A 14328-nucleotide genomic window follows, 5' to 3' on the forward strand; every position below is an offset into this window, starting at 1 on the left:
TTAATAATCAAATTAAATTAGCTATTAACACCAAATCTATAAAGCAGTCACATGGTGCAGCCAGGAGCCAACAAAATAATTGCAGCCAAGAAGAAATGATGTACGTTTTTACAATGGACAGGAATGAACCACAATACAGTCTCCATGTCTTTTGTCCTCCAGACAGACACAGTAAGCCTCATGCCTGGGGCTATTTCATCCCACTGGGAGGATGTTGTTGACCATCCAGAACAATGCATTAGCAGCATTAGCTGTATTTTACCTTCTGCCATTAGCTCTGGTCCACACTGCTGTGCACTGGTCTGTGGTTTCTGGAACTACTTTGAAAAAATACTTTTTTATTCTCCAATTTGTGAATCTCAACTCAAAGATTCTGGAGAACCTGGAGCATATAAACCAAACTAAATCTCAACATTATGAATTTCAAATAGCTCCATAAGGGGAACCAGAGTTTGAAGACTTGTACAAATATCTATCACACTTGGTGTCATTCATTTTAAGGGAACAAACAAACAAAAACAAGACGGGAGTTGACTAATACGTGGGCCAATGCGACCAAATGCTGTGCTTGGTTATTGCTCACAGTGGATCATTTTTGGGAGAATTTAGAGTTTTGCTGCAGAGGAGTTTTGCTATAATAGCAGTAAGACCCATTATTTATGAGTGTATAGACTAAAAGGTGCCTTCTGTGCTACCTAAAAACAGAAGCATGATCCCTGGTGATTATAACGATGATCTCAATTTATTAGGAAAAAAGCGAGGATAAATTCCTCAAGGTCTGCGGGGATAGCAAGGACTATATTTTTGAAAATGTTTTATAGGTGCAAGACAAAATGAAATAAGGAATTGCTGATCCTCTTGACACGATTATAGAAAGTGCTGGCAATTGGATGGGTATTGCTACAAAGGTTGTGTTGAGAGGTACTGTATTCTGTTCTATGGTGTTCTTTTTGAGTCACCAAGTTTTAAGCTGACAACAAAACCTACTCCAGTTGAAATATGCCTATTTTCATTTTTTAAAAGTGCACATAATTCATATTTGTATGTCAAAATGTACCAAAATCAGCAGGAAGAAATTACATCTTCTTTCTATGAGATTGCCCCCCCCCCCCCCTGCGTTTTTTTCTTCTCTTTTTACATTTTACTCTCTGTGGCCTTGTATTTCACTGCAATACATACATCCTGCACCTATGTGAATCAACACATTCAAGTGTGAAAAAGATTCGCTATTTTGCAGTATAATCAAGTAACAATGAAATAAATAATACAAATAAATAAATAAATACATTCTCTTTAAATATTTCTTAAAAATCAGAATAAAATGGAATCTATATATAAAAACTTTTCCAAGTGCCCACAAGTGTCTGGAGGGTCTACACATGGTATACATATTGAACTATTTGTATTTTCACAACTTGAGTATTTGTCACATTCGCCTCATCAAAATCGATAACGGTTTCCGAGTTGCACGGAGGAGTGCAGAATTTAATGCTCTTAAAAGTATCTTATTATTCAAAATGGTTTGTTTTTGGAGACGTTTTAAAGACATGAGAGACATGTAGGATAAAAATGTAAATGAAATTTTAAGCTTCATTTTGGTGATGTGGGCTATTATATAACCTATGATCCATTCGAAAAGTAAACATTTCTACAATAATGCCTGTTTTTAAAGTTTTTTGCAATAAAATGTGTAATTTTGGCATTCTTTAAGTAAATACTGTATATGTTTCGATCCTGCCGGCAGGAACCCAAATTGGACCTCCAGAGCAAAAAATACCACCTTCAAAAGCAATCTAAATAGATATGATCATAACAACAATGTCATCCTAACATTATTACACATGTTTAGTTGCTAGATGGAGTGATACTGTGTAATATTTGGAAATAATTGCTTGTTTGAAGAAGTAGGACACAGCACTGGTTGCACAGGCCTGTAAATGACCTCTACTAAGCTCTGCAGACAACATGATTATTTGTATGTATGGCTCCAAGCGCATGGTACGATACGTATGATTTGCCCTTTAAACAACAAAGGCTACATGTGTAGGTTAGCAGTGGAAGATTCAGCTTGCTGCAGTGCACTGCAAGAGGAGAGCTGTGTGTGATATTGGTGGTCTGATGGCGATAACTCCTCCCTGAGTGCTCGTAAGATTTCCAGCATGCCCGCTAAGGTTTTTCTGCACCTGATTTACACTGTCCGTGCATTCCCAAAGCCGTGGGAATCTGGCTGAATAATGAAATTGACAGGCCTCATTTGTTTGGTTGTCTGTGTAACAAAAGCCAATGCCATGCACAACCCTGTGAGGCATAGCCATAATCCCTGGGGATAATACTATTGAGTTCAGTAGAATGGGGGTTATCTGTCAGCAAGGACAGACAGATAAAGGATGACTGGTATTTGGAGACTTTTCGGGTGCCGAGCAGCATAGAACAGGTGGGACAGAAGTTAATCGCCCCTGTATTCAAATGTCGCCGCTTTATGCGCTGTACAGATGGAGAGGCATCAAATTCAATGGTTTGTGTGACTATCTTTTGGAAAATGCCAGATTGTTTATGAGATTTATAGAAGGATGTTTTAAGAACTGTATTCGGGGGAAGAAAATCACCATAATCTGACCATTTGTCTGATAAATCAGCTACTTTAATACAGAATAAAAGTCCTGGGGCAAAAAACATGAATGATGTGAACACACAAAAAAACCATGTGTGCACCTTTTCCCACATGTGTACCAGTATTTATGGAGGTGCAGTGAGAGAATGTGTGCAGTTTTAAACCTAATAGCTGTGATATGGGTTATATGAAGGAGAACATGAAATATAGGTTGAGAGACGTACTTTCATCTTCAGGTTGTTTGCCAATTTTACAGATCGTGCTCGGTAAATGTATAATATGTATGATAATACAAAGCCAAATGCTTTCATTGACTTAAAAAGGGGAAATGCAAATGCATGATTAAAACATTTTGTACATTTATTTCTGGCTTGTGGAAATAAGGCTCATGCACATGCATCCAGTAATAGATTTATGAAACAGAATTAGGCATTTTATAAATCTGACAAATTAGACTGCATATACATATTTATGTCTTTGCTTCTGAATCACAGGGTGGTATGTATCTGGACATTGGCAATTGGCAGCATTGGAATTCATATGGCCCACATCACACATGAAATAAATTCAAACATTTACAGGTGAATCTCAATGAGTTAGAATATCATAGAAAAGTATATTTATGTTAGTAATTCAATTTGAAAAGTGGAAATAACATAAATGGTAAATGGACTGCACTTTTATAGTGCTTTTATCCAAATCGCTTTACACTACAGACTGCGCTCATTCACCCATTCACACACACATTCATATTGGTGGTTGAGGCTACCAGGGCACACTGGTGCCACCTGCCACCATTGGGAATTCATTCACACACCGATGAACGCAGCATCGGGAGCAATTTGGGTTTCAGTATCTAGCTCAAGGGTACTTGGACATGTTGGCTACCACGGTCAGGGATCGCACCTTTTGATCAGTAGATGACCACTCTACCAACTGAGCCACAGCCAACATGATATAGATCCATTACACACAGAATGAAGCATTCATTCAGTGTCTCAAAAAAATGTTTTAAATTATAAAAGACCCATTTTAAAAAGTATGTTTAATATGGAAATGTTGGCCTCTGAAAAGTGTGTCCATCTACGTATATGCACTCAAGACGTGGTTGGGGCTATTTGACTTTAACTACTGGAAATGGAGTTTTCCATGATATTGTAATATATTGAGATTCACCTGCATGTTACACACTAGACTCTTTATATGTGTCCTAACATTAGTAAAAGTATGTTTAGTGGTTAATTCATTACTGGTCATTATGTGCTTGATGTGTGTTTAATGTCTTCTTATTTAGAAGCCGTTTGCTTTGCTCTCTTCTTGGAGCCCTTCGGGCCACTTGTCACCCTTTTGTTCTCTTGTAATAATGACATCATTGGGCGACTGGCCCAGGAGACAGACTTGTACATTAAGAGCCTTGACCTCACTGCCCTCTGCCTCACTCCTCTTTTTCCCAGTGGCTAATACCAGTATTCTTTCTTTCCACTTGGGAACAGAGCAGAAATTAACATCCATGCCCTCACCTTTGTTGCATTATTTTCCGTTTCATTTTCACAAAGAGGTTGAAAATAATATATTCAAGCCTTAAGTTTTTATCATGGTTGAAATGTAATTTTTAGAATTTTTATTAGCTGTGGTAGAGGCCAGGGACTATGAACGACAAATCCATTTTATCCACCATTCCACCACACAAACTCAAATATGGGTGACACAATGTGCCTAAGACAAAGTGAAATATTGTTTTATCCTTATTCAGCCGATTTTCCATAGATAAGTACCCAGTCAGAAGCAGAAACTTTATGTAAATCCAGTTATGTCGAGTGATAAATACTTGGGGAGCAAAAGGGCATCTCCACAAACTTCACCCATGCATAATTCAGCATGACACGAACAACCAGGGCACCCTCCAACTCAGTCAGCACCCTTCAATTATTAACACCATGCTTTGCAGAGAAGCACCCTAAGTTCAGCAGGATATGATATCAACAAATGCTACATAGCCTTAGATTATGATGTTTGGATAAAAAGTCCGGCGGCAGAATTTTTGAAGCATCACTTCCAGTTCTGTCACTAATGGCTGGATCGAATTTTTGCCCTCGCTTGAAGTGCAGACCCCTGACTATGTTTAGCAAGGGTCAACGGGCCACCAGCTGACACACCTCTGCATCTAATCAACCAGACCGATGGCCCATGTCTCTTGACCTTTAGACATTACGTTAAATTACATGGCAGTGCATTACATTACTGCTTGACTCACACAGCCAACGGCTATGTTAACTGAGTTGGTTTAAAAAGGGTTTGCTTTCACTGTTGGTGTGGTTTCAGAATGAAAAAAAACGCATAGTTAATAATGTGACTCACGGGATACAGGATTATTATCCTTACAAATGTGATGTAATGGCGTGAGTCATAGAAAACTGCGTATTTTTGACAAAATGTAAGCAGGACATGCTGTGCTATCAAGAACATGGTTGGGCAGGCCAGAGCCAAAGTGAACTGTCCAGGCTGGGCCATCTGGGGAGCTGGCACTGAGCGCCTCCACGGATGTACAATCCATGCTCTCAGAACTACCATTGAGCACAACAGATTTTCTGTGACAACTCATCAGAGTATTCGGCCTGTAGTTGAGACAAAAACAGCATCTTCCTGTTAAAGGGGACGTAATAATACACATTTTTAGCTTCATAATTGTATTCTATTAGAACATGTTTATATGCTTTATAGATTTAAAAAATTGCTCATGGCTGCTGCACCTCTATTCACTCTCTGTTTGTTTCTCTTTGTAATATAGCGCCTGTCCCTTTAAGACTATCTCTGAAAAAGCCGAGTCTGCTCCAATTGGTCAGAATTTCCAGATCTTTTGCATCTTAACTCTTGCCAACTCTGTACCACCATCATTGCTCGAGTGGATGACATTCTTTCATCAGGAGAACGGGGTTTGTGTCCCATGCAAAAACAAAAGTAAATTACTTTTTACTTACGCTTTTTACGTACTTTCCATGGCTCACGTAAAACTCCTAATTACGTCACATTACTTTACATCAGTGAACTTCCGTGCCTCAAGTTTTGTGCATCACATTTTTAGTATGTCACTTCCGATAGTCATGTCAGCCTCGTCACTACTGTACTTCTGGTATTTGCGTACATTCATTTACTCTTTAAACTGTCTTTTATAACACCTTACCAGTTATTTTTCTGCCCTGCACATAGGTCAGTGGTTTAATAGCCTAAATCCACCCAAACTGCAGCCTTTTTTACAACCGTGAACTGTACGTGTATGTATAATGACGTGTGTGCTATTTTTAGAGCGATCTGTGGTTCTGTGAGCCGTGAAATGCTCAATTTGAAAAACACCGTGTTGTTATGGGTGGTATTGCCAAACAGTCTATTCTGTCATTTAGGTTGGAGATCTTGTTGAAACATTGCAGTAAAAACTTGGGCCACATTGAATATGAACACACTGTAACATTTTCAATATATGACTGAAAATGAAAAAAAGCACAAAATGTCTCTTTAAGCTGACAACTATCCATAAAATAAACTCTATTGTATGCATACAGCATTTTTCCATCATACTAAATCGTTTTGTTAAGGAAAATGTATTTAGACAAGCAACCTACCTCGTTTTTCAAAATTATGCTTAATCTCGTTGTCCTTGCACATGATGTCTGCGTGTCCTCCGATGCCAATGTTAACTCCATAGTCCTCCTGGATCCCGTCACTCAGCTTGTTGTGGAGCTGGTTGGGAGTGGAGTTGAGCGAGTGTCCGCCCGGGTCCTCCTCGTCACAGTCGTAATCATCGAGGATGGGGGTCTCTCGGATGGGCATACCGATGACGGAGCTTCCGTGCTGGTGCGTGTTCCTTGAGCCCCGGTAGCTGTCCCGGCCCTGAGGTCCGAGCAGAACGGAGGGGATGTAGTGGATCTCGTGGGTGGCCTCGGTGCTGGCGCTCTTCTGGGGGATGCGGCGGCGCTTGCACCACCGATGGCGGGTGTAGAGGACGAGGGTGAAGAGGAGGATTAGGAGAAGGAGAGCGATGAGGCCTCCCTGGAGAAAAGCAAAAGAAAAGAGAGGACGTGAGTGAAGCACAGTAGACCACACACTTAATTAGTAATGTCGATATTTTATGTTGTACACAACAATGCAAACGCAATACATCTCTAACAATAGCAACTACTGCTCACTTATATTAGCTTGAATGGCAATTAGTACTATTTGAAAGCTATTAAAGGGGGTCTGGCAATCACCACTTGAATAAGTGAGTTCCCCAAACAACACGAGGCAGCTTACAAGGTCCTAAAGAGACTAAATCTTTTGTGCCTCAGCTTCAGACAAATGTACTGCTTTAATATGCAGCAAATTATTTAATATTTAAAAAGGGAACAGTCGTAAAATAATGGCAACCTTGCACTTATCTCCAGACTAAGGGGTTGTGAACGTCGGACACAGTGTGCTCCACATTAAATAAAATGTTTACAATTACATGCCCCCATCTCCATTTCTACAGTTTTTACAGTTATCATCTGTATATTTATCAACAGAGAAGAGTGTTCCAGGGTTATAATAACCATGGGACATTAATATGATACCATTAATGGATTTTGTAACTCTTATTGTTATTATTGTTTGTCTTACTTCTGTTTAGGGGATTATTAATGTTCATGGATGTTATTAGTTTGGGGACTACAGTACATATTTCAGATTTAGGGGACTTAAAGAGGAAGTGTAATATAGGAAGCATGTTTTAACCTACATTTGTTTCTGCACAATTAAAAGCATGCTGCATTAGTTATGAGCAGTTCTCATTTGCATTGCATCCATGGAGGTACAGTCAACTCTCACTAGATTACTCTCAGACTGAAGAAAAGTTAAAAACGGTATAATTCTCAGGCAAGTTCTGAAGTCACAGGGAGCATCTCTCCTCTGCAATTTCTAGGAAGAATTATGGACATTTATTCACAGTGGACATATGATTGGAAACTGTACATCCCACTGAGTCAAATTGAGTCGAATTTGTTCACATGTCTGCACATGTGCATTTAAGTTATGGGGGAAGTAAAACTCACAGAAAGAGTATAATTTTGACACACTGACTATGCAAAATTACAATAATTTACAGCAGTTTTCAGAGCACCAGTATGCACCTGCCCCTTTCACCTCACATAGTATCTCTGGCTCACATCTCTCCCTTCACACACACCCTTGTCAGCGATCTGGTCTGCTGTATATTATCATCCATTTTTTAGCACTGTTATGAATGATGATTTTCAGGTTCATACTTGTACTTTCAGTTTCTACGAACACGTTTACATGCTTTAATGTTCAAACATTTTTTTCCGCTGAACCTCTGCACCCTCGATTTGTGCTCACAGGGTACTTATACATATGTCTGTATATTAGAGACGACAAGAAAAAGCATAATAGGTACTTTAAATGTAGTAAGTTGTATGTTATTTTGTTGAGTCCCATCGAAGAAAAAGAAAGCAAGTTGGTGATTTTGGACTTATTTAAAAGGGAAGAAGGGAAGGAGAATGAAACACAGGTCACCCCCTGTAGCGATGATGACATTAGCAAGTAATTAGAAGGTAGGAAGGATGCAGACATGCACTAATTCACACACTCACACACACATACAAACACACTTGCACACAATGAAATTGCTGTGCAGCACATTACAGGTTTTTAGCACTTTGTTAGCATATTGTGCACTTTCTGCAGTCAGGCATCGATAGGCACCTGCATACATACACATAAATAGATACATGTGCAGTAGATACAACATATTATTACTTTTTAATGCAAAGAAGCCCAGTATCAACGACAAACAACAACAAAAATCACAAATTCCAATTGTACTTCAGGGCTACGTAGGGAATGCATTATATTGTGCAAGCTGTTCTTGTTATTGTGTCCATTTCATATCTATATCCAGCGCATACACACACACACAAGTGAGGCAGAAACGATTTTCTTTGTAGCACTGCTGCATCTGGGCTCCTATCTTATGAGTGTCACACACACCAATGCACCAGGGATGTTAGCCTGTTTTGCCCTCTCCTTCTTCCTATGGCCCCTTTCTTCTTCTTGCTGTGGTCCTGTAAATTCACCAAGGAGCATCACATTCCTCCACGGTTCATTCAATATCTCACCATCACAGAAACATCAAACACCCTGCCATACACGCTGCGGCCTGATGATAAAGTAAATCCATATGCACGGACAGGAATGGTGGGGAAAAAAAGGAAGGGCATGACTTATTCTTTGATTTCTCCCCACAATGACATCCAATAGGTGAGATGTTGCATTTGATTCAGCAAGAACATGGCAACCTTAAGGCGATATATTTTCGCAGTGTCAGGCGGGAAATGCATGTTCAGCACTTTTGGGAGCGCATATTTAAAGATGTGGTTATATTCAGAAAATTACACACATGCGCACACATGGATGGCCATGCACATAAACTTGAGGAAACGGGGAACATGTGCACACACAAAAAATGACAGAATAATAAATAAAATCCACAAGGGGTCATTCATCACAACATTTAAAATTCCATCTTCATGAGGAAAAACAAACCCTTTTGAAATTATAACTCATGCACTGCTGGGTGTCCATAAATCAACCTGTATGCTGAGAAGGGAGGCGGCCTAGAGAGGACTAGTAGCACGGACAAACTTGTTCATTAATCTCCAATAGGATGGCAGCTTTGCAGAAATGCAGTCCCACAACCTCCCCTTTTCCCCTGCACTTCTACATTAATTCCCCCTGAAGAATGGCAAAAACATATGAAGGCTTATGTTTCATTTTCGCAGCAGAGTGATAATGGAGTGACATTGCATGGCTCTGCAGCACGGCTGAAAGAAATTGTAATGAAAAAAGGATAAACTGTTGAAAATCTCAGTTTGAAATAGTGCTTTTAGCTGTTAGACAGAATATTTTCTGCCGCCCTGTGATGTCTTTATTCGTCTCCACGCTGCTGTAACACGTCAGCTGATTGTCACCAGCAAGTAAAGAAGGAACTGTCCGTTTGTCATAGAAATTCTGACTAATTACGCCTTTTTGCAATTACACCTGCACTAGTAGGACATATTTGACATTTAAAACTTTAATTACCCTTCTAATTTAAATTTCAATGCTGCAGACTTGGTATGCTAGTACAGTAACAGTACTAAAAGCTTTACAAAGCATTCCTGCTGAAAAGATATATATACACCACATGCCAGCTTTTGTCTTTTCATATGTCTGTTAATTTGATCCTGTCACACGAGTGCCCTGAAGATTTTCTCAAAGTCCCTTTTCCCGTATCATCTCACAATGTTTTCCTCTGCACTTCCCACCAGTTCTCGCTTTTTGTTCTCTCTCCTTCTCGATTACTGCGCGTCTCTCCGTCTCTATTCCCCCTTCATGTTTGATCACATCTTTCTTCCGCTCTTCAGTACAACAGCCATATAAATTCACAGTGGCAGATGTAGCCATGAGGGAAAATGGGTTTTCTGTTCATCTTCAGACCCAACAAATCCCCGCTGCTTTAGTCCTAAGTGACTTCACGGGGAGGAGAGTGGCTGGAAACCCCATAATTCCACTCTTTGCTGTGGTATAGGTTTACTTCCGCCTGTGATTATTTTCCTTACTTTGCATTCTTTTTTTCCACAGTAATGCTTCCATTTCCCATCTGAATCACTTTGTGAGTTATTCTTTTCTTTTCTCTTTTGTTCTCCTCTCTGCAGCCTTCTCCCATTAGCCTTCTCCTCTAAATTTCCTCCATTTTTCCTGTTGTGCCTGCTTTCATTTCCCATCCACCTATTCTTCCTTTTCCCTCTCCACCGTGGATCATGTTGCCTCTCTCCTTTCATCATTCCCTGCCAGGCTCGCTCGCAAAGGTTTCATCCCCTCTCTCTTACATTTTATCCTCAGTCTTTTACAGATTGAATGTAGAATCCGGCGACAAACACCTGCACTGAATTATTCAACATTTCACTAACCTTTTTTCAACACGCATAATACCAGCAAATTCCACAGATTAAGCTATTACCTCGGTTTAGCCATGACAGTCATGTTGGAACTACAGAAGGAGAAGGACAGCTGCAGGTTTGCATTTTTTTGTTAGTGCATAGAATTACAACTAGTGATAGTAGGAATGATATGGGTCAAGTGCAAGACCTTATATTGAATCTGAAAGTGGTGGAAAAAGCTACAAGAGTCTGAGTTATAAGAAAAAAATAGATTTTTATAAATACTAGATCATGCTGCCACTGGGGCATGTTAACTGTACTTGAAGTTATTTTTGTGTTTACTGTATTCCATAAAGCTCTGCAAAAATCTCCTCATGCTGTACTTTGGCTGCTTGAGAAAAAAAAATCAATACATTAGCAAATATGAGCATTCCAGTAATTTTGTTTTCTCCCCATTCAAAACACATTATACTAAAACATCCAGCAGCACATGAAAGCAATGAGGGAGATTTGATATGATGGCTGGCGAAGACTACAATGCAATTAACAAGGCTTCAATAAATTAGCATTTGTTTTTCCTGGTTGGTTTTACAAACACCGCTTTGTTAAATAAAGGTAAAATGAATAAATGAGATCTCAACCACATTCTTTGGAAAGGTTAAGTTGTTGTTGCCAGATGAGATTCAAACACACAACTCATGTTGAGATGATATCTGATGTGGTTCTTCCTGGGACCCAGAAGAAAAACTGTTCATTTTTGAATTGATAATTTATTTATTTAAACATAGTATAGGTAAATGGGTCTACACAGCAAGAGGGTTGCCGGTTTGACTCCGGGCTGTGGCTCTTCTGTGTGGAGTTTGCATGTTGTCCCCGTGTCAGCGTGGGTCGTTGGTGTCACCGGGTGCTCCAGCTGCCTCCCACAGTCAAAAACATGCACCTGGGTTTAATTGGTGACTCTAAATTGTCCGTAGGAGTGAATGAGAGCATGACTGTCTGTCTCTATCCCTGCCAGGGTGTACCCCGCCTCTCGCCCAATGTCAGCTGGGATTGGCTTCAGCCACCTGTGACCCAAGTAGGGATAAACGGTTAAGGAAAACGAATGAATAATATAAGTAACTGGTATACAAGAAACATATCACAAAGATCTTTTTCTCTTTGTGAAATGTACATAAGTTGTTGGTATATTTATTTTCCTCATCATCTTTTACAAAGCTTTCCTCAAGAATTTTCATCAAAGTATTTTCTTTTTTTTCTTTTCTTCCATTTCCTGATATATGGAAATAGTTTTTAAAAAATGAAAACAAGTAATATACACTCCCCCATCAAGGAAACTGAATAAAAAAGTGCCTTTTGAAAGGCTTAAAATGAACCACCAGTTCTAAAATCTTAATAATAATAAAATATAATACAGATAAGACTCTTACATTCAAAAAACATGCTTATGAAAAACAGAAACAATGTATCAATTACTCATCTCAATTTCTCCCATAAACCGTGTTTGCTGCAATTCTGAAAAAAAACAACAACAGAAGAAATGTTCTGCTGGTCACACCTCCATGTGTGAGGCATCACCAGAGAGCCCAAGATGTGCTTTCCACAGTACATTAGGACTCAAATAGACTGAGGCCTTTGTTTCAAACACCATGCTTCCAGTGTCTTGTCCCCCACAGTGGACAAAATAAATTGCCGGGTCTCAGGAGGATGAGCAGGGGTTCTGTCACTGGGCACAATAAGTCACATTTGATTGTATAAATTGCCTTAAAATCCAAGATGCGCCCTTAACATTTTACAGGAAGAGAAAAAAAAATACAAAAATTCAGTTAATATGTAGCATGGGGATCAATTAAGGAATATCTTATCTTCTAACAAGAAAGAAAATTAATTAACAGATATACATGAGGATTATATATATATATATATATATATATATATATATATATATATATATATATATTGTTTACATGATTGCAAAGGCATATATATATATATATATATATATATGACTTTGCAATCACATAAACACCCCTGAAGCTACAATAGAGAAAACCACTGAGTTAGAGTTCAGCTTTTCACTCTCAGGGTCACAATAATTACATACAGAGCTGCACTTACTCAGCTGTATACACGGGCACTTGAATGTGTGGACGATATAGCTACCTGGTTACAGTCAATCTTACTGCTTTCAGTAGTAAAGAGTCGAGAGGTTACGAACCCCACAGCAAAACCTCATTAGACGTTGACGTACAACGTTGATTGAAGTGGACTTGAATTAAAGATATTCAATCAGTGATTAATTGCAGACACTCCCTCGTGTTTATTAATGAAAGAAGTACCAACATGCATCAGTGTGTTTAGGAGTAAAAATAGAACCGGAGGTTTGTAATGATATAAGTACTTGCACAAGCTATTTCTAATGCAATTTCCTGTAATAAACTTTATCTATTTGTTATTAATTTATTAGAACAATATGCCATTCTCTTTTAAATTGCTTCTTTACAAGCAGAGCGGGTTGATTTGCATGATGCATGGTCAACATTTACTTGCAAAGATGTAGCAACATCTTGAGTGTGTTTGTGTACTTGTTTTGCTCTGATATCCTTTGCATATTCTGCTGTCTAATCTCTGCACTGTGACTCTAATTCGGATGGCATTTCCTCTGTTGAGGACAGAAATAGTGCCGTCACCATGGCTCTCTCAGATGTGTCACCTCTCTTTGGCCCATTCATAGAAAATAGCAGATGTCTAGGCAGATGCTTTGTCATATTTCATATTGAAAACACCAGCAAGCAGCATGAAGGAAGGGAACAACATTCAGTGTAAATATCATCATTCTATTGAAAAAGATGTCATAACCGCAAATTATTTATTATTATTTTTTATTATTACTCTTATTATTATTATTACTTGTATCATTCATATTAAAATTATTATCATTCTTGTTATTATGTAATCATTGATATTGTTATTATTCACTACTAAAATTGTGCATTTGTTTAATTCTCAAATAACAACAAATCAAAATTAATAGCTTTAGATACATACTGAAAATGCACATACCTATGCATTGTATTGTAATAAAGTATAACATGCTTACTGCTAAAAAGTATTCAAAAACAGATATCTTAAAAAAATGTATCTAAAATAATGTTATATCTAAATATTATTGACTAAAGTATAAAAAATGTGTTGTAATGTCATTTTTCTATTTCTTCCTTTCAAACTCTCTGAGGCCTGAGTGTAAAATGGTTATAAAGATGCAAAGACACAAACTGTAGACACTAAATTGATCAAAGAGTGCCTCAATCAAACCCTCAAACCACATCAAACTCTTTAACAGCGAGGAAGTTTGATGATCAATTAAATTGATCCACTCTTCATTCTCCGTTCAATAATGCCTGTGGAGCCTTGGGGTGTAGAAAAATTGCACTTTTATGTACTTTGGCACAACTGACTCCCTTATGATCCTAATAAGCGTCTTTATGCATCAAAACAACACGACTCGGAGCCAACACATCCAACACATGCTCTGTGGTTTAGCCACCATCTGTGCACAGTGGAGGCTGTGGCTCACTGAACCCTACTAACCATCCACTTCCTGCTCCGAGGGAAGATTGGACTATAGCAATCTTTAGGGTATTGTTTCGGGTAAATGCTACTGTGAAACAGTCACATGCTGAATTCAAATCGCCAAAAAGACACAAAAATAGCAAATGACGTGCTTGTATTACCACAAAAGCCACAGATGACATGCCTAGAAGCAGTCAA

The 14328-nt window shown here is 38.7% G+C and overlaps 1 protein-coding gene across 1 annotated transcript in view; it reads right to left on the reverse strand.

Moving 5' to 3' along the window:
* LOC131992057 (astrotactin-2-like) overlaps positions 1–14328 on the reverse strand; it is a 344657-nt gene that overhangs the window by 236726 nt on the left and 93603 nt on the right. Inside the window, exon 3 of the mRNA XM_059357417.1 lies at positions 6229–6655. Coding sequence (XP_059213400.1) covers positions 6229–6655 — 427 coding nt within the window. The remainder of the gene's footprint in view (positions 1–6228; positions 6656–14328) is intronic.

The sequence above is a fragment of the Centropristis striata genome, chromosome 19, assembly GCF_030273125.1.
Source record: "Centropristis striata isolate RG_2023a ecotype Rhode Island chromosome 19, C.striata_1.0, whole genome shotgun sequence".
NCBI classification, from domain to species: domain Eukaryota; kingdom Metazoa; phylum Chordata; class Actinopteri; order Perciformes; family Serranidae; genus Centropristis; species Centropristis striata.